The sequence below is a fragment of the Rhinolophus hipposideros genome, assembly GCF_964194185.1.
Source record: "Rhinolophus hipposideros genome assembly, chromosome: 20".
Lineage (NCBI taxonomy): Eukaryota > Metazoa > Chordata > Mammalia > Chiroptera > Rhinolophidae > Rhinolophus > Rhinolophus hipposideros.
Genome location: NC_138066.1, coordinates 32,821,624 through 32,842,800, shown reverse-complemented (window position 1 = coordinate 32,842,800; position 21,177 = coordinate 32,821,624). Strand labels below are relative to the sequence as shown.

Sequence of the window (21,177 nt, the reverse complement as noted above, 5' to 3'; positions counted from 1 at the left end):
TACGCACTGCCACGGAGTTGGAGAAAGAAAGGCTGGTTAGCCCGGGAAGTGAGGGAGGTTACATTTCTAGGTACTCCCAGACCAAGCACCGAAGCAAGACACCTTGGCTCCTTGGAACTAGAAGCCGTCTTTTCCTGCCTAGACACACCATTCCCAAGAAAGGAACACAGAGAATTGAAAGCTATTGAACAATAAAGAATATGCCCAAAAATCCCCACAGAAGTTTATCTGGGATGAATGTTTTAACTGCCCTGGCCTCCCCTTGCCAGGAAGTTGGCTTCTGGCTTTCCTCCAAACACTAAGCACTAAATATTCAGGGAATAAACTGAAATCCTTAACCTCAGCTACAGCTAAGCTTAATCAGTAAGGTAAATTGACAGGAAAAATGTATACAATGTATTTCAAAATTACATATATGCTATGATATCCTTCTTCTCCTGTCCCTGATAATATTGATAACAGGGAGCTAATTCCAACCCAAACTCAAATGCCTTCAAAGACCTGGAAAGTGCCTGCAGTAACCAGGAGAGTCAGGACCAGCCTGAAGCTTCCAAATTCAAAATTAAAATAACGGCAACAACTTTCTGCTCTGTAGCACAGAGTAGGTCTGTTAAGTCACCTTCAGCCCATGAACTGCCAGTTTGGAGCTTGTACTCGAACAAAGAACCGTGGATTGCAGCACCAGCTGCCTTCTCTACAATCAGATTCCCTAATAACCCTATACAAGAATTACAGATAGTTGAAGTACACACCATTATGGTCAAACCCAAATTTTCTTGGAATGAGCTTCCCAACTTACTCAAATAGTTAAATGAGCTGGGAGAAGCCAAGACTAAGATTTGGAGACACCCCTTTTCATCCTCAAAAATACATGAGTGACCCTTCCCGACCCTTTGGAGGGGATCCAGTGGGTCCCCAGCATCGATCCCTTAAATGCAGATGCTCACCACTCTCATATCGGCAATTGGACAGATTGATCACCAATCATCTGGAAAACAGAAAAAGGAAAGCAGCAAGACAGAGACAGACACACTTGCCAGAAAAAGAGACTGCCCACATCCTGTCCCGGGGGGGTCGCATGAAACCTAACCCACCATATACTACAATTAAAAAAAAAAGGCATTCTAAACAAATAGAATGAAGAGTAGGGTAAAGTATGGTTTTAGATTACAATACAATTTGATTCTATAAAACAGATCATCAAAAGCGGTGTGATTTTTGTTTGTTTGGTTTTTTTTTTTTTTTTTTGAGCCCACTGGCCCATGTGGGAATCGAACCGGCAGCCTTTGGAGTTAGGAGCACGGAGCTCTAACCGCCTGCGCCACCGGGCCGGCCCGCGGTGTGATTTTTGACAGTCTCATCAGTCTCTCCTTTCCCCCCACTCATCAGCAGCCAAGGCCCCCATCCTCCCAGATCCCTCCTGCTCTTCCCAACATAGATCCCCATTCCCCATCTTTCAATCCTAACCTCTTTTTCTTCCTCTTCTTCTTGCCTTGCTGCTGGGCATTCTGAAGACCCTCCTGCACCTCCGACTTCTCAGAGTTCACAAAAGCCAGGGTGACGATTTCTTTCCGATCCTCTAAAGAACTGTTCTCCCTCCTTTCTGACTCTGTTCCTTCCTCATCTTCCAAAGGCAGGCACTGGAGCATCTCCGGGGGCTGGGAGGCGACTCTGGGGAAATAAGGGCCCACACTGGAGAGAAGGCGGAGTAAGCAGCAGTTCCTTGGATCCCCCTGCAGGGGAACCCCCTCCCTTTCTCATGGGGGTGGTCGACAGGTGCTCTGAGACCAGGCAACAGATTGCGATTATAAAATGCCACCCTACTTCCACCGTTGCTGCAGGCTCTGGGAGGGAGCTGATTCCACCTTGTGCCACTGACAACGACCTTGGGGCCTCACTTAGCCAACCCTGGCCTTGGTTTTTTCCCTCTTGGGGTTTTCAGGAGCTGGCTGAGGTGCTATGCATGGCACCACCTGGTAAACAATCTTATTATTAAAGTGAGTGAGTGTCTGGAGACAGCCTCAGAAGCAAGCCCTAAGCCTTCCTAGCTGAGGGAGTTAGTTCCAGTGGGTGCAGATGAGGTGCTTCGAGGAGGCCTGTTAACTGTCTCAGAACTGCACTGAACTTCCCGCAGGCGATTTGCTGGCCTGAGAGTGAAAGCAACCGGTGCTCTTGAAGTACAGGACTGACTTGCAGCTGATTGAACAAGGTTCAGGGCCTGCTGCAGACCTGCAGAGACCCCCACCACAGAAAACGCTCTAGTGTCTTCCGACCATTCAATTCCAAAAAACAAACCAAAAGCATGACCAAATGTAAAATACCTGTAAGAAGTCAAGCAAAGTTCTCATCCCTCCATCCCCATGATGACTTCTTTGATGTTTGCTTGAAATTTGAAATATCAAATCATTTTTTAAATGGCTTTTAATGCCCCTGCTTCACTAATCCTTAGGAATGTGCCCCGTTTGCCTCTGAGTAATCCAGAACTGCCCAGGTCCAATCAACTGACTCATATTCACTTCACATCCAAGGCTTCTATGGCCATAAAGCCAATTTTCTGGTGCTGACCCCTCCTCTTTTCACCTCCCAAACCTTGCCAACCTCCTCACTATTTCAGTCTCTCTCTTTTGATGCCTGTAGTCCTCCTGCTATTTATTACCTGTCCTTCCCTTTGGCTTTTAAAAAAGATATTCATAATATCTTTATTACAATTTATTTTAATCTATTAGTATGACTGAAATACTACTATAACGTTAAAGGAAGCATAGGAAAGAGTAGGGTGGGAAATCATCTTTAGCTTCTCTACCCTACTTTGGCCCTTTTGTGTATTCTCTTTTGTTCTTAATTTCTAAACATTATTTTATACCATTGTAACCACAGTAAATAAGTTTGTATCTGCTTTTTGCTCACTTAAGATCACATCATAAATATCCTTTTGGTCATGGCAAAGTTTACATAGTTCTAGTTTTTAATGGTTGTGTAATAACACCCCACTGAAGGAATGTGTCTGAATTTAACGAACCATTGCCCTATTGTTGACAATGTAAGCTGCTTCCAATTTTTCTATTATGTAAATAGCTCTAAAATGCACACTTTCATGTATAGAAGGCCTTTTACCTCTTTAGGATTTCTTAAGATCTTTATCCAGAACCAAGATTACTAGGTTAATGAATATGAAAACTTCATAGCTTCTGAATTTCTTTCTTTCTCTCTCTCTCTCTCTCTCTGTCTCTCTCTTTCTTTCTTTCACCACATTGTTTCCCAGTGGAATTCCAACAATTTGGACTACCACCAGCAATATGCAATTACATCAGGCTCAGCAGAGTCACACAGTCTCTTGGGAATCACCTCCCCTTTGCACCCAAACGTGTTCATTCTAGACAACTTTGATACCTTATGGCCATGTTTTTAATATTACCACACACTGCCACTTCTCTCTGCCCCTTTTCCAAACCAAAATTGGGGGAACCCTCTAACTTGGAGGTTACCTATGAATCATTTCATAACAAGCCCTTACGAGGGTATAGTTCTTTAGGCTTTTCAAAGAATTGTCACATACACCATCTCACTGAATGCTCATAATCACCCACAAGAAAGAGGCACAATTAACTTGGCTAAGGATTGCCACTTGTCTCTCTCTTGCTGAAGAGGGCTGCCATTTACACCCAAGTCTCTTTATGGCGACACCTGAGCAGGGGGAGAAAGAGTTGTGCTCAGTGCAACTAACTGATGAAACCTGGGCCTTGAGAGTCAGTTTTTCCCAGGGAACAGCCACATTCTTGGCAAAGTTCAAGAGGACTAAGGCACATGAAATCTTGACCTTGGGCTGCTCCCTTCCTTCCAGGTAAACAGCCAGCTCCACTTCCCTACCCCTCTGCAAAGGCTCCTGTCCTGTTTACCAAGCCCTCGAGGAGGCGTGCCCGTTTACCTAAAGGTTAATGTTAACTTGAGGAGAGAAAACTGACCCTGAATTTGGCCTCTGGAGTTGCCGGGCTATTTTTGCCCTTTTTCGAGTCCTTGCCCAAGTAGTAAGAACAAGTCATGGCTGCTTATTATTTGTCTGTGTCAAAGAGAAGAACAACAACAACAAACGGGCAAATTGTGTTTACTCTTACAAGAGAGGGCCTCAGGCACATATAGCAAGGAACTGAGTCCGTGTACTTTTAAAGGAACTGGTTCGCAATGGCATTCTTGCCTACCTTCCCCCATATTCTAGGCTCCTATGACACAAGAGCCACTTGGATGGCACCTGAATCAGGTGCAAGATGGCAGACAACAGACATTGCCACAAGTGACTATTTTTGCTTTGTCTTTGGTCCCCTGGCTTTCCCTTCCCCTATCCCTGAAGCTAAATCCTGCTGGCTTCCCTCCAAAGCCTCCAGAAAGCAACTACCTTGCTCAGAGGTTGCCTCCTGGCCCTTGTATCTTGTATCTAGCCCACAGAAACATTTACTTGGCCCACAGTAGTGTGTTGTTGTTATAGTTGTTAAATAGAAGCTGCCAGTAACTAGAAAATGTCGATTTTTATCATAAAAATCCAGATTTCCATTCCTTTCAGAGAATAGGTCCCCATTGCTTCATGCCAGCAATCAACCAGAGCCGAGAATTGGTTCTCTCTTCAGACATTTTCTAAATCTGCCCCAACCCCTAACGTTCCCTATTGTCTCTCTGATACAGAAGTCAAGAACCAGTCACCCTGTGCTGTTGTTTTCCTTACAGTAGCATTAATAGAGAAGGAACATTTTTGTATGGCTGGATCACTTCTCTCGTTGGGGTTACATGGCTGATCCCATAGACATCAGAATTTACCTATCTTTCTCTAGTGTACCTCTGGCCTGTAAGCAGCAAAGAGTTATAATAAAAGCTGCTTTCTCCAGCGCTGGACCAAAAACATTTTAATGCCCTCATTTTCAGAACAAGAATTAGATATGACCTGGCTGAAGCCAGAACCCACTCCATCTTTTCAGATGTGGGCCTTATTTGGCTCTACCATAATTTTCTTTCCCAGCCTCAGCAACTACTCCCTGCTAACCTGGGGGTTCCTACCTTCTCTCCTGCCTTCCAATTTGGTCAGATGTCTGGCAGCCTTAAGGAATCAAAGAAGGCAAGGCAACAGATTCAAAGGAAAAGGCCTAAAGAAAATACAGAGAGTGAAGAAATATACATACATCCTGGTGAAAAGGCCTTTGTAGTCAGAGATGTGACTTTAAATCAATTGCTAAGAGGTAGCTAGAGTGAAGTGGCTAAGAACTCAGATTCCGGTGTCTGTCTGCCTGGATTTAAATCCCAGCTCTGCCACTTCCTAGTTGTGTGACCTCAGGCAATTTACTTAACCTCCCTCTGCCTTAGTTTCCTGCAAAATGGTCTGTCCCAGTTATAAGAATTAAATGAGTTAATTCATTTGAGTCAATATAATGTGCTTAGAACAGTGCCTACCACATAGCAAGTACTCACTGAATGCTGTCTATCATTATCAGTTGTGGGGCCCTGGATTGAATTCCCTGATGGGAGAGACCATGTCTGTGAATGCCCAGCTCCTGCCACAGTATCTGACACACAGCAAAGGTTCATACGCTTCTTGAGTGAACTGACTGGAATAAATTCATGAACTAAGTTTGCCTTTCTAAGGTTAATTTTCCTCATCTATAGAATAGAAGTGTTGCTGTGAGCATTAAATAAATAACATTTTTTTAAAGCATCCACCTTGGGTCCTTTCATATAGCAGGCACTTAAAACTTAGTTTCATTTGTTTATAACAGAAGCTACTATTTGCAACCTCTTACCAAGTGATAAGCATTTACATAGGAAAGCATTTTACATACATACTGTCTCGTCCGCATAATATATCGTAGATATTATTTTGAATCTATTACAGATGAGAAGACTAAGGCACAGAAAGGGTAAGGTAAGAGGCAGAGCGGGGATTAGAAGCCATGTCTGTCTCTCCTCCACACTCCACCCAAGGCCTTTCCCTCTCTGATCACCCATAAAAGGTATGACCATAAACTGAAGCAACTGATTTTCTAGCTCTCAGAAGCAGTCTTGGTGACTTTAGTCCCTTAAGAATCAGTTGGTCCCACATCATTCTCCTTAAAGCCAACTGCTTCTAAATTCCCACCTCCAACAAGGGCCTGGACCTCCCCAATTGGCTATAAACTGAGAACAGCTTTATCGTTTCTACTTTGTATTTTTGGTTTTTTCCCTTCTTTTCACCAATGTCCACATTGTACCAGGGCTCTTATTTGGGGTATAATTAGAACATTTGCTAAGTTCTTATGGAATTCCTGAATATTACAGCTGGAAGGACCTTGGAGAGTGCCTAGTTCGACCTGTTTGCTTTTTAGAGGAGGTTTGACTTGCACAAAGCCAGAAAGCAAGTTAGTGGAGCCAGAACAGAAGCCCTGGCTTTCTGCCTCTCAACGGTATCTTTCCATTATGCCAGGTTAGTGGGCAGACAATGTGAATTAAGTGCTTTGGGGAGTTTAAAAAAGAAGACTACATCGGGCTACCAATGTACCAAACACGATAAATGCCACCTTCAGTTTTCCTTAATGACACAAGACACGTTCTGTTCACCTTTTCAAATAGGATAGTTGAGACAGTGGGGAAAAAACCAAAACCCTGATGTTTCCTTTCATTTCAGAATGGGGTTTGATCTTGGGATCAACGAAGCCAGGGGCTGCCAACCAAATCCTGGTTAGACAGCCTGAAAATGACCTCCATTGGCCACCAGGGGGAAGGAATGAGCACTGGGATGGCTCCATGCAAACACACTGCAGGTTATTTGGAAATTCTCAAAGGAGGGACCATGCCTCATTTCTACTTCTGAAGGACAACTGGTGTTGACTATTCTTCTTGACCCTATAGGTGTTGCAGAAGGGTAGAAAATGTTTAGTGCTTTCTTTTGCGAGGCTGAATTAAAACGGGTGTCCTGTAAATGGGAGGAAAGAATCATTTAAGAATAACAGAGGGACATGTTTCAAGTTTTAACCAAGCTTTTTCATCCTGAACTTCACAGCCTAGACTTTTCTTTCAGTCTGCAGGAATATATATGGCACTGAAGAGCTCTCCTACTGTGTCTGCCTGTGACTTCCTTCTCTTCTCCAATAATAGCTTTTCCTTCATCCCCTTCCTCTTTTCATCTTTCAGTTCTCATTCCCCCACTAATAGCATCCCTCTGAAGGCTTCCAGTGGCTAGCTCTTGGAAAAGGTTGAAGTGGATGGAGAGAGGAGGGAGATGTGGAGGTAAGAGGTCTGCTTACAACTTTGCTTTCAACTTTGCCTCTTTGACATAGTATGTACTAAGAAGCCAAGTATACAGGTGCCCCATTATTCGCAGTTTTGCTTTCCACGGTCAACCGAAGCCCAAAAATATTAAATTTCCCCAAAGAACAACATCATCTGCTTCTGACATCCAACCATCGACACTGTCATCGTTCAATGATCCAGATCACCTGAAGCGGATGATCCTCTTTCTAACTTATTATCAAAGTGGCCTAACGCTCCGTCGCAATGCCTATGTAATTCACCTTACTTCGTCTCATCATGTAGACCTTTTATCATCTCACATCATCATAAGAAGAGTAATACAGTACAATAAAATATTTTGAGAGGCCATTTCATATAACTTTTATTACAGTATATTGTTATAATTATTCTATTATTAGTTGTTAATGTCTTACTGTACCTAGTTTATAAATTAAATTTTCTCATAGGTAGGTACGCATGGGGAAAAACATAGTATATGTAGGGTTTGGTACTATCCATTGTTTCAGGCATCCACTGAGGAATAAGAGGGACTACTTACTATAATTATCTCTTCCCCCATTCCCTATCTTCTCTGTGATTAGAGGATCACCAAGAAGATTAAAAGCTTCATATCTAGAAAAGTGCTTTGAGGATAAAATAAGATGCCTTTTATGGCTTTTTGGCTTTTTATTCTAGCCACCCTTTGAATTTCAGTGCAAGGGCTGAATGGGGTCAGTAGCAAAACATGGCCTAAAGCAAGGGAGAGATGGGGGCACTCCTGGTCAAGGCGTTTGCCAATAAGAAATGCTGAGAGTAATGTACAGCATGGGGAACACAGTCAATAATATTGTAATAACTATGTATGGTAGCAGATGGGTACTAGATCTATCATTGTAATCACTTCGTAAGGTATATGAATGTTGAATCGCTATGCTGTACACCTGAAACTAACATAATAGTGTATGCCAACTATAATTTAAAAGTAAATGAATTAATTTTAAAAAATAAAAGAAGTGCTGAGAATGACTGGCCACATTCATTGGGAATAATAAGAATCCTGATGACTCAGATGCCATCTTTTATCCTGCTAGAAATTGAGGAATTCCACAAGACTGGAAGAAGCAATTTTCGGGGCAAGCTCATGCCCTACCATTTTCTCCACAATACTCAAGTGCATGACTACCAAAGAGAGATGGGTCTGGGTCCAACCCAGCTCTACTACTTACAAGAATGGTGAGTGTGGGTGATGAACTGAGCCTCTTTGTGCCTGTTTCCTCATAAGTAAAATGAGCCTAATAATATTCATCTCACGGGGTTATTTTAAAAATTAAATTTGTTAATATTTCTAATACTCAAAGCACTGCTTGGTTCAAAATAAGGGCTATTTTGTAAGAGGAAAATATAATGGTAGGACTGATGTACATATTAAATAACTTACTGAAGTGCCTGTCACATACTAGTGTTTAGTAAATGTTAGCTTCCTTCCCATGTTATCCCCAAATGTAAGTTACATTTTTCCTAGGGCTCAAATCCCAAAAGAGAACTTTCCTCAAGCCTGAAACAGTTTTCCTTCAGGAGGGTGAGAAATAACAACTGGGAGTGAAAGAAGGCGGGGAAAGAGAGTAGGGCTATTTGCAGAGGGCTGTGCTGGCCCTGAAAAAACTGAAGTATCTTTCTAGAAGATTTCTCCAGGCAAAAGAAAGGTGACCATGAGAAAGATGCAATGAGAGGAAAAGAGGTGGTGGAGAGACTTGTGAGATTCCCAGGGATCTCTGGTATCCAAGGGACTGCTAGCTCCCTGGGGGCACTGGGTTTGGGGAAATCGAGGGAGGGCAGGAAGTGAGGGTGCCCCCGGAGGGAGACCCGGCTTCGGGAGAGATGTGAAGACAGGAAGGCTAACGGATTTGAGAAAATAGGGGTCGGTGTACGGGCAAAAAAGTCCTGGCATCCGGTCCTGAGGGTGAGAAAAGAGAGTGAGGGTATTTTAGCAGTGAGCTCGGGTATGGGGCGGGGAAGAGAGCGAGCGTTACCTACACCGGCTGAGAAGAGATGGGCCTCGGCGCCGAGGGGGAGCAAGGGCCGCGAAGGTGAGTGACTTTGGCCCTAGAATGCCACCAGGGAGGGCAGAGGGGTAGCCCTGGGAAACTGGGCACCGTGGGGGACATCCGAGGCGTGTAGAACCAGCAGTGGGGAGGCACTCGGAGGCCGCGATCTGGGGCCAGCATCGGGCTTCGGGGAGCTCTTACCCGCGATTCCGACTCCCCAGTCTCGCCCCGACTCCGCTGCAGGTCTCACTCGCAACCACAATTGCGGACCCCCTCCTGGAAGGATTGAGACGCGCTCCCATTGGCTGCCAGACAACCCCTAACTCTAAACCGCGCTCTTCCTACCTTGGGGTCCGCCCGGCCCCGATATTTGCATATAGGGTTTTCTAGGCCTTCGATTGGCCCCTGCGGTGGGCTGCCATTGCCCCCCTCCCTCCCCATTCCAATTAACCGTTCCTGCTCTCCGAAAGGGAAGCGCCGGGGGTTGTCCCGGGAGACTCGGTGGACGCTGGGCGGCGCTCCCGGCTCGCGGGGCCCGACTACCGCTCGCTTTTCGCTGGTCCCCGCCCCTCCCCGGCCCTCTCCGCCCCTCTCCGCACCGTCGCCCACGTTCACGCAGGTCCGCACCAGCCCCGCGCCGCACGCAGGTGCGGGTCCGAACCGTCTAGCTCTGGAGCTCCAGCTGCGCTGGGGGGCACGTTGTACTTAGGCACTATGGGTCAATCCAAATCAAGCTCTCTGGCATTTTATTACCCATATAAGCCTTCTCAGAAAACTTCTAGTTTGTCAAAACGACTCATGGAAGAGGCACGATCCACATCTCTGCGGCGGAGCATGTTGGAATTCGTCCAGGAAAGTTTCCTAGAGGATGTAAGCCTATTCATTGGGAACATTGTGTCGGTGAGTGCACGTGAAGGGGCTGAAAAACCCTCCAGCATGGTTTTCACTTAGAAGTGAAAACTTCAGCTACAACAGAAGCAGAAAGAAACTGTCGTGCGGGGAACCCTGCTCGCTGCGCCATTTGTCGTGCAGGGTCTCCGCTCCCACTCCCCGCCCAAGAACGCAGGACACGGTAAGGCCAAACAGGAACACCCACGGAGCCATAGATAGGGGAGTCAAACCAATATATTCTCGCTGGCGGTTAGGCTGGAGACACAGGAAGCAGGATCTACATAATCTGCCTAACAGTAGTCCGCGCTTGCCAGCCACCATCTTCTTGCTAGCCCCCATTCCTTCTCTGCTAGCGTAGCCACAGCCGTTATATTAGTGGCCAATGGCCTACGGGTTACAGCTGACGGCCAACTAGCCACAGCTGCTGGCATCTGATCACAGTTGATGGCCATTTACTACCCGAGCCAGCACCTTTCTATGTGAGGCCGAGAGCCTGGAAACTGTTTTTTGGGGTTTTGTCCACACACTCCACCCCTACAGGGTCTCGCCTCACAATCTACGCGACAAGCGTCTTCTGCGAGGGGTCCTGTGCAAGGAGCCTGGAGGTGAATGCAATATCCTGGACACAGCCAGGCTCTCTGGGCACAGCCAGGGTTTCTCAGGGCACCACCAGTACTTCTGGGCACAGCCAGACTTCCTGGGCTTCTTAAGGTACCACCAGTCTCCCCGGGCACAGCCAGGGTTTCTCAGGGCACCACCCCAGTACTTCTGGGCACAGCCAGACATCCTGGGCTTCTTAGGGTACCACCTGTCTCCCCGGGCACAGCCAGAGTTTCTCAGGGCACTGCCACTCTCTCTGGACACAGCCAGACTTCCTGGACACAGCCAGGGCCTCAGGGCACTGCCACTCTCTCTGGACACAGCCAGACTTCCTGGACACAGCCAGGGCCTCAGGGCACTGCCACTCTCTCTGGACACAGCCAGACTTCCTGGACACAGCCAGGGCTCTCAGGGCACTGCCACTCTCTCTAGACACAGCCAGACTTCCTGGACTCAGCCAGGGCTCTCAGGGCACTGCCACTCTCTCTCTGGGCCTCTCGGGGTACTGTGCTGGAACAACAGCGGCTCACATCAAGGTGCTTACATATTATCAATGGCGGCCAGTCAAGACACAAAAGCAAACATCAAACCAGTCCCACTACATGATGGTATGTTCCCAAACAGTCAAGCGTCCAATAAATTAGTGATAGAAGGCAATTCCCCATAGTCCATAGTCATTCGCCAGGGCTGTCCTGGGGGTGAGGGATGACCTTGATCTCACCCTCATCTCCCACGGAGGACTCAGCATGCATTTCCTCCTGGGACAAGTCCCGCATCCAAGTTGCCTCAGCAAGCAGTTCCCAGCCCACAGGGCAACAACAACCTTCGCTTTCTCCGCTTTCTCCGGCCTCTGCTGGTTGGGGAACCATCCACGTCTTTCCACCCCTCCACGGGAATCGAGCTCTCCGGCAGCTGCTCCTCCTGGTCTTCCTCAGACTGAGCTTTCGTACGCACACACTGCTCCACTGCCCTCTGGAAAGCTTTGGCCAGCACCGTATCCTGCCGACTACGCCATGTGTCGTGCGGGGTGTCCGGCGGGGCGGCCTGCGGGGTCTCTGTTCCCGCTCCCCACATAAGAACGCAGGACACGGTAAGGCCAAACAGGAACACCCACGGAGCCATAGATAGGGGAGTCAAACCAATATATTCTCGCTGGCGGTTAGGCTGGAGACACAGGAAGCAGGATCTACATAATCTGCCTAACAGTAGTCCGCGCTTGCCAGCCACCATCTTCTTGCTAGCCCCCATTCCTTCTCTGCTAGCGTAGCCACAGCCGTTATATTAGTGGCCAATGGCCTACGGGTTACAGCTGACGGCCAACTAGCCACAGCTGCTGGCATCTGATCACAGTTGATGGCCATTTACTACCCGAGCCAGCACCTTTCTATGTGAGGCCGAGAGCCTGGAAACTGTTTTTTGGGGTTTTGTCCACACAGAAACCTTATCTGAATCCCCCTTATTTGAATAAAGCAGAGCTTTCTGAGAGTCAGCGGCCACCACCGCCAACGCCCGGGGTGATCTCCAGTGCTCCTCCTTGAACACATCGACCTTCCAAAAAAATTGTACAAACAAGTCTCAGAGCCTTCCATCCTTTGAAGCCCTAACACCTACCCCTTCCCCTATTAAGCTGACCTATAAACCCTTTATCACTCGCTACTTGGGGAGTTACTCACTACTAAGTGCTCTCATATGCATATGAATAAACTTTGTTACTTTTTGGCCCTAAATTGGCAGGGGAAAAACTTTCCTCCTAACACAGGACCCTGCGGCTTGACCTGCTGATCTGCCCAGGCCAGAGGCTAGAGGCAAAGGCATGGCTTAGCCCCATGCAGACTCCGGAAGCCAGCCGGCTACGTGGTGCTTTTAATTCACCCTGAAGAGCAGGAGGTGGAACCAGCCGTCCATCTGCTGCTCTTCCAGAAACCTTTTCTATCCTGGCTTCTTTCCTCTTCTCTCTTTCCTCCAGGTGGCCCTAAGCTATCTTGCCCCTCCCCCTCTTCAGGGCCCTGGGGGCCCAGATGACCATCATCAACTGGCCACCCAGCAGCTGCTTCCCTAAGACCAACTGTGCCTGCTCTGTTGTCCTCCCCCATCCCGCCTCTTTCTTTCCCTAGTGTCCCACCAATCTGCTCTGCTAAGCTCGTGCTTTGGTCTCAGATCCCTCTGGAGGGATATTGTGATGGAAATGAGCAAGAGGATGCAGGAGAGAGCAGCAAAGATTTACAGTTTCCAGAGGGTTTCCATTCAAATCCCTGACAACTGGTTATTTACGAGAGGGCTAGATGCAGTGGGATTTAATAGGCCAGAGCCTGGCACCGTTGTCCTTTCAGGGGTGATGACAGGACAGTAGAGCTGCCCCCACTGTAGAGCAAAGCAGGTTTGACACCCCCACCCCCAATGAAGCATCTTCTCCAGGGCCAGAGAGGGACCACCAAGAAATCAGTATTTGTGATTTGTGTCAGGCAAACCAGAAACAGAAAACTACACATGGCAGAACTGAGAGTTTTTTTGAACCTGGATGTGAAAGATTGAAGTGATATGTTGGAGGGTCCTTTGAGACATCAAAACACGTGGACTGTGTCCCCTCCTTCGAGCTCCAACTCAGAAGCAAGAGTTTGGAGGGGGCAGGTCTGAAACTGTTGTTTTCCCTGGTGTTTTTTTTTTTTTGTTCCTTAGGCACCCACCTGTCTAAATAGTAAGACAATAAAACCCTCAGAAGGTTGTTTGCTCTACAGTTGGCACATAGACTCTGTTTCTCAGTTTGGGAAACTAGGCACCATGGGGAACACTCTTGTTTTAAGTAGTTAATGAAGAAAAAAAAAGTCCTGCTTGTGCTCCCGTGAAGCATGGTCCTCCTGGAAGCCCCCCAAAAAGTCTTGATATATGTACCAGGGATGCAGTAAGGAGTAGAAATGAAGAATTGTTTAATGAATAACAAATATTCGATTGTTAATGTGAAGTATACTTGGCTCCTGTTTTTCTTGAAGTTTATAAAACACCATACTTGACCTGCATACAGGTAAAATCCCAATGGCATCTCAAGCTAAGTAGTAGTTTCCTTCTTTCCATTGATTATCCAATCCTCTTCTTTCTCCAACCTGGGCATAGAAACTATCTGGACTTTGCAAGTCATCAAATTGCAGAGTCCTAGGTGGTTACAGAAACAGCAAGCTTCGAGGATAAAATTTCTTTCACCTTCTTTTTCCATGGAGTTGAGAGTCCAAAGGCCAGACTCATTGCTGCTGGGCAGGACTGGGCAGGGCTGAAGCTGAGGGCAGAGGTGAAAGTAGCAGCTGCTGCTTGGGCACCTTCTCCTAGGTTGCCTCCCGATTCTCCTTCTTCCCAGAGTCCACACCCCAGTGGCTGTAGAGCTGCACTAGCCAGCACAGTGATTACATATGGATGTTTAAATTTAAGTTATATAAACATCCAGCTCCCAGCTGCAATAGCCACATGTCCAGGGCTCAATAGCCACAGATGTTAGTGGTTACCAGAGCAGATAGTGCAGATATTGAACATGTCCATCATTGCAGAGAATTCTATCGGCAGCACTGCTGTGGTGAGCATTCCCTCCCTCCAGCTCAGGTTTCTCCCCCATTCCTTTTTCGGCCTGCCAAGCCTGTTATTCAAATAAATCAAATGTCATCTCTGACAAAGACTCTGTCTTTGACCAAGCTTTAATTAGACTCCTCTGAGCCCATTTCTTGACTAGACCTTAGTCTTAGGCTTCTGTTTCTGTCCTTGCCAAGTCCAATATTGTAAAAATTGTGTTAGTTTAGAGAGAATGCCCCGCCCATGAAACCCGATCAATCCCCATCCCGCTTTCAGCAAGAATCCTATTAAATCAGTTTAGCAAGAGTCCCCCCCTTCCCTTGATGTCTCCTCTAGGTAAATTTTCATCCACTGACCCCCTCACTCTGCTAGATGGCTGTGAATCTCCACTTGTCCTTATCGTATTTGGAGTAGAGCACAATCTCTCTCCCCTATTATAATGTCCCTATTGCAATATTCCTGAATAAAGTCTTTCTTACCATTCTAATAGGCTTCAGAATAATTTTTCTTTGATACCTGTTATGAAACCTTCTTTCTTGCCCCTAGAAAAAATTAATTCTGTGCTATCTTAGCACTGTGTAAATTCCTCTTCTAGAGCCAGTATCATGTGGTATCATACTCATTTATGCGTTTGTCTTCCCTTCTGGATTATCTGAACTCTCATAAAAAGTATGCATCAGAATGCTGGGTTCAAAGTCTTCTGATGACACTTACTAGCTGTAGGAGCTTGGAGAAGTAACTTTATGTGTCTAAGCCACAATGTTCTCATCTGTCAAATAGAGATAATAAAAGTGCTTCCCTTGTAAGGATTAAATAAAATAATCTACTGTGTCAGGCACAGAGTAACTACCCCCACTCCCAGTCTTTGTTTAACTCTATACCTAGCAGTTGAAAATAGGAGTGGAAGATTTTCTCTGTAGTTCTGAATGTCAAGTCCCATCCCTTCAATATTCAGTAATAAAAGGTTGTACTTGCAGCCTTCCCTTGACACTTCTATTGGAAATAAATCAAACTAATTAATCTTGTTTTTACTTTATGCTGTCAACAAATATCAGAAATATCAACAAAACAAGCTGTTGATAAGACAAAACTGAGTTTATTCTTACTGCAGTTGTAGTAATGGCTCAGAAGTGGCAGGACAAAGTAGTGCTATTGACTGAGACCTTGAAGTTGGCCTTGGGGGCAGGTCAGGAGTTGATGACGATTGGGTAAGTTCATGATAGTTTAGAGTTGGTGGACACAGCAAAGCAAGGATTTTGAGACCAGGAATTTCAAGTCTTGAAGTGTACAGAACTGCCATGTGATGCTTTCTATGGAAGAATTGATGGTTCTCTTAGGACGGTTCTGAAATGAACAATGGATTTATTTGCATTTTTAATTTCCAGGCATGAGTGTCATGAAATAGTTGTCATGTTAATGTAGACAGTAAGCTGTGCAATTGGGTATTGGAGGTGTCGGTTCTCCACGCTTTTTAAAAAGCTAGTAAATAAAATTAAGGGAAATGTATCCAGGATACTGACAGCACTTATCCCTGCAGACAGAGTTTAAAATGGAAGAGTATTATTTTGGTAACTCAGGTGATTTGAATTTTCAGCAGAAGCCCCACTCCCTGAGCTAGTCATCATTTCCCACCATCCATTCATCTCAGTTGAATGCCACCACTCTTGTGAGAAGGTGGAATTAGGAATACTCAATTTCCTGCCTGAAACCTAAAGTGGCTTCAAGGGCATACATTCTCTGGTTAGATGACATAGAAAATTCCTTTCCAGATTTAGACAGATGTGGAGAAGGGGTGCTTCTGAGTTTAACCTTCCATAGATAGCACGTGTAGTGTTAGAGAAATAATTATTCTTGTTAAAATGGTAAGAAAGACTTTACCCAGGACTATTCCAAGAGGGACATTATAATAGGGGAGAGAGATTGTGTTCATCTCCAAATACAATAAGGACAAGTGGATGGAAAATGACTAAAAGGAGACATCAAGGTTCGGGGGATTCTTGCTAAACCAACTTCAGATTCTTACTGAAGGCAGGCCAAGGATTGTTCAGATATCAAGGATGGGGAATGCTCTCTCATCTGACTTACTAGGATTTTTGCTGAGTTTATTCTTACCTCAGTTAGGAAGAGCACGACGTTGACAGTGTTAAAGCTAAAGAATAATTTCTTTATAGAAAGAGAATGATGAAACACAAAATCTGAGGCACCCAGGGAGATTGCTGGGTCTTCTTTAGGGGCAGGTGGGAGGCATGTTTAAACGCCAAAGGGAGTCTCATCTATATGATTCTTAGTGAAGTGTGGAAGGAGGAGAAAAATGCAATGACCTCTCAATGGCCCTTCAAAGATATGGAGGTTTCTCATTCAAAACTGAAAGAAATAAAGTGTTTTTTTGGTGTTTTTGTGTGTTTTTTTGTTTTTTTTAAGGTAAGTAAACAGCTTGTTTTGGGGTGAGATCGTTGCTCCGGACTGGGGAAAACCATAAAAGGGCAGCTAGCTGAGGGTCCCTGGGGCCCAAGTCACTGAACACTACAAGTCCCAGAAATCACCGCGGTGGAGGCGGGGCTTGTTGACCGTTGTGACGTATAGGCGGGGTCAGACGGGATCAGTTGTCCCTGGGATTTTCGCCTCTACCAAGGTCCCCTTCCCTGCTGTGTTGCAGTTTTGTTGCAGTTGCGCCGCCGCCTGCTGCTACCCCTGGTGAGTCTCTGGGGTGAAGTAGGGCAATTAGTGGCACCTGGACCCTCGTGTGCCCCAAGTCAGACTTCCAGTCCTGGAAAAGAACTATGGGCGGTAGAGGTGTGGCTCGTTTCGGTTTTCACCCTTTTCCATCTTTCTAGGGTGACAGTAAGAGGGAGTGGCGTCAAGGAGCCACTGCAGCCCCTTCCGCGGCCTTGAAAGGTTGAGGGACAGTTTTCGCTCGAGGAAGGCAAGGCCTCAGTGCTTGTGGCTGGGTAGGAGGCTCCTTGGACAGAAGGGACCCCTCATGCAGGAGTGAGGGTCTCGACGTCACGGCGTCATGCCCCCTCCCGCGGGCCGAGGTCCTAGTGGTTTCTTAGTCCCTGTCCTTGACATCATAGCCCTTTGCTTCGCGAAGGAGACGGGGCCCTGCCCAGTTCCCCCAGGCAAGTTACTTTCTCTTTGGGCCTCTTTTTCCCTATCTATGAGTAGGCTTAATCTCTGAAGCCCCCTTTCCTTCAGATGAGGCCTCTGTAATTGGAGGAGGTGTTCTGGGCAGCCTAGAAGAGAGCAGCTGGCGTGTAGTCACCCGCTTCTTTACCGTCGTCTCCCAGAGCCCCTCCCACTGCCACCATCAGGTCAGTTTCGTTTGGGGGCTAATGTTCCCACTCACATGATTTCAACTTCTCCTGGGCATGTTAACTTTTCTTCTGTCACTTGGGTTCTTTGCTCCTGATGCAAGCCAACAAGTGGCCATGGTTGGAGCTGAGTAGAATAATACAGATAGATGTTACACAGTAAGTCTACACGTAAGGTGGTCACAGGTTTTGCGATTTTAAGCTCAAGAACCTATAAGCTAACCAATTTTACCGTAGGCTAATTGATATAAACTAAATTAAGTTCCTACGGCATCTCATCAATGTTACTAGAACTAAATGATGTTGAACCAAACAACATTATTCGAGGGCCTGCTGTATAACTTTTCTCCATTATTGCCAAAACTGTTTAAAGCAAAGGACCTTTTATGTAGTAGGTCTTTGTAGATAGTGTACAGCACGTGATTAAGGACCACCCAGGTGACTCACTTTCACAGGTGTTTTCAGAGGGCCTCTACCTGAAACTCTACCCGTTAGCAGACATGACAGCTGTGGAGTGGAAAGGACCCTGAGAAAGGTGGTCAATAAGAGTTCCGGAGCACTAATAAGTCGTATTGGCTTTCGAGTCAGATAGTATATCCAGGGCTCTTTAAAAATTTTGTGCTTATTGATAGAATGCCACGCCTCCTTATTTTCCTAGATGAAAAGAGAAACAGTTAAAATGAACTCTTTTACTTCCTTTTTCATTCACTTAGGATCATCATTATACCTGGAAATTTTCTTAGAAATTTTCTAGCCTGATCCAGGCATTTTACTGATGAGGAAGCTGAGGCAGGGAAGTAGTGTGACTTGGCCAAGACCTCAGAGCTTGTTAGTGGCAGCACTAAGACAGGAACCTGGGTCCCTTGGCTCATGGTCTAGTCCTGTTTCCACTACACTACAAACGCTATCACGACCCTCGTCACTTCAGGGGTTGTCATAGTCAACCCCTTTCAATGAAAAAGTGTAAAATCTCATTCGAGTAAAATGGAAATTTAGTAAGCAGCTTTGAGCTTTTCAGTTTCTTCAGTTGCCTGCATTCTCATGTCCCAGAACTATTTGCCAGTTTAAACAGTTGGTCATGAATAGTATTTAAAGCTTCCTGGGGGTATACCATTTTTCTAAAGCACTCTGAAAGATTTTATGTAAGGAACTAGAATGAACTTGAAAAATTTGAATTAGAGCAAGTGGCTTAATAATTGGAAGACCAGTGACTGCATCTTTGCTCTTGTTCCCTGTCTCAGGCCATCTACAGACTCAGTGTATCCATTGTCAGGGTTCCCTGAAGCCTAGTTCTGTGTCAGCATCTCTTCCTGGGCCAAGGAGGAGAGAGACTCAAATCAGTTCATTCATTTGCTAATTGCTGATAGTTTAGAAAGTTAAGTAAGCGAAAGGATGAAGGAATTAGATTGATGTGGTTTTGATTTTTACTTGTCTTTGTTTTTACTGTTCCCAAATGAAGAATTGATTTGCATTTATTTCTCCCTTGGCTGTGGAAGCATTTGGTTTCCTTTCTGTGAACTAATCCAGAGAAACTACCTATACCCTTTATTTTTCTTGAAACCTGCCCACTGATATAAAAGGCTAATGTAAAAATCTTGGACATTCTTTAAGGTAGAATGTTAGTTATTTTTCATAAACTTATTTCTTCTTCATGGTTCAGCATACATGAGGAAAAATCTTTAGGAAAATTGGTGAGTTGATTGGGTTGAATATTTGCATTGTTAGGATCTAGAAGCTCATTGTTAGGAACCAGGAAGCTTTACATTTAAATTTTTTTCTGCTAAAAAGCTTACCAGTGTAGTTTAAAATTCACTCAGAATGAGCAGAAGTGGAACTGGCTGTTGTTCCTTTTCATCGGGAGAACATAAGAGAATCTATGCCCTTATGGAACAGTCCTGGGAGTAGTATATTAGGCTTGAAAGCTCATTAGATGAAAACGTGTCAGATTTTCCTAGAAGCCACGAGCCAGTTCAGGGGACTTATTTTAAAATACATTGCCTATTATTACCCACCTCTGAGGACCCTAATCCTTTTGGAAACTAAGCTGAAAAAAAAAAGTAACAGCAACATCAGAGTCTAAGTAAAGTGCCTGTGACAGTTTGTGGAATCCGCATTATTTTCCCATGCTTGATGGTTTGTTTTTTAAAATCCCTATTTGTTTTCTTTCCCCTGGTCACTCCTTATGTGGTCAGTCTTTGACTTGAGAGTAAGAGTAAGGAATTAAGTGGAATACCATTCCACAATTTCCAAGGGGCCTAATTCACCCCACTGTTTTTTTTCTTGACTCAAGTAACTCTCTGGGCTTCTAAATTTAACTTTTGCTCTTCTTATATCTCTTCTCCCTTCCTTGCCTCTATGGATATGACCAGAATTAGAAGTAAATGGTGGTAGGTTCTATAGTGATGGGAAGAGTGATTAAAGGAAGAGGAAGTTGATACTTAAGTCTTTCTAATTTTCCTTCTACATCCTCCTTGCCTCCCTCCACAAAAAAGTCATTTCTAGACTGCTTTGTCAGACAGGTAATTTCCCATTTCTCCCAGGGAATTTTATCATTGGGAGAGAGGGAAGGCTTTAAGGATCACTGACCTTAAAAATCAGTAGATACCTTCCTCCCAGGAAAAAAATCTGGCCTGACCCAGGCCAGATTGGCATGGTAATGCGCTAGGTCTGCCTTTTTCATCCTCAACTTTGCCGAGAAACAGACAAGGGAAGCTGCTGCTGTCCTCCACTCTGCCTGCCTCCTCACCCTCTTTCCCAGTCTTGGCAGAGGAGAGTTTTTGTTTCAAGAATGATTGAGTTCCGAATACCCAGAGTGCCATTGGGTGCCCTCTGAGTCCTGGGAAGGTGATGAGATCTCTGAAATTGGAAACTTCATGGAGTCGCTTGCATTTTTGATAAGCAAGGAACTAAGACTGTTGACTTTTCCAGACAGATGATTAGGTTTTCAGGTGAATGAAAAGAGATAGTTTCCATAGGCTACACTCAAGCCTTGACATGAGCTCTTCCAAGTCATTTTGAATAAATATGCTGGCCTCTCGTCAGTGTCCTGTTCATGAGCTAACTTATAGATTGTTTTTCTAGTAAGGAAAGAGAGGCTCTACCAGGCCCCCATACCCTTGGCTGGTCTTGCCTTTCACAGTAGCCTCCATTTGCAAAGCAGCTTGCCAGAGCTTGAGTGTGTGAAAGGTGGGTAATGGAGTGTGAATTTTATGGGTCCTTAAGGAAATCAAATCTGTGCCTTTTGTTTTTTTGGCACCATGCCACTTGAACCAGCTCGGCCAGCTGAACCAGCTATACCAAGAATTGACATAGCATTTGGAGATTATTATCTCCTCACTGTATTTTGAAAAAGAGAAAGCTCAGAAACTGCAGCTTCTCCAAGAGTAGCTAACAAATTAAGAGCAGGACTTAAAAAAGAATTAGCCCCACCATCATTCACACCGTTGTTTACCTACAAAGCCCCTTCCTTCTATTTTTTGATGAATTACATGCATATCTTATTCATTCATTCAGTCACGCACTCAGCAATCACT

General features: G+C 45.4%; 1 protein-coding gene across 8 annotated transcripts in view; it reads left to right on the top strand.

Annotated features, from left to right (window-relative positions):
• The first annotated feature begins 8,956 nt into the window (after positions 1-8,956).
• The window catches only part of CALCOCO2 (calcium binding and coiled-coil domain 2), a 33,663-nt gene continuing 21,442 nt past the window's right edge, over positions 8,957-21,177 (top strand). For 2 of the 8 annotated variants that reach the window (XM_081028660.1, XM_081028663.1), the window contains exon 1: positions 16,902-17,027. Coding sequence is in view for 2 of the 8 variants with exons in the window: in XM_081028659.1 (XP_080884785.1) it covers positions 17,347-17,452; positions 17,529-17,644 (222 nt within the window). In the remaining 6 variants the exon portion in view is untranslated. Of the gene's footprint in view, positions 9,333-16,890; positions 17,028-17,167; positions 17,453-17,528; positions 17,645-21,177 lie in introns of those variants that run through there. The other 6 variants (XM_081028662.1, XM_081028659.1, XM_081028665.1 and 3 more) reach the window with 6 other exon arrangements.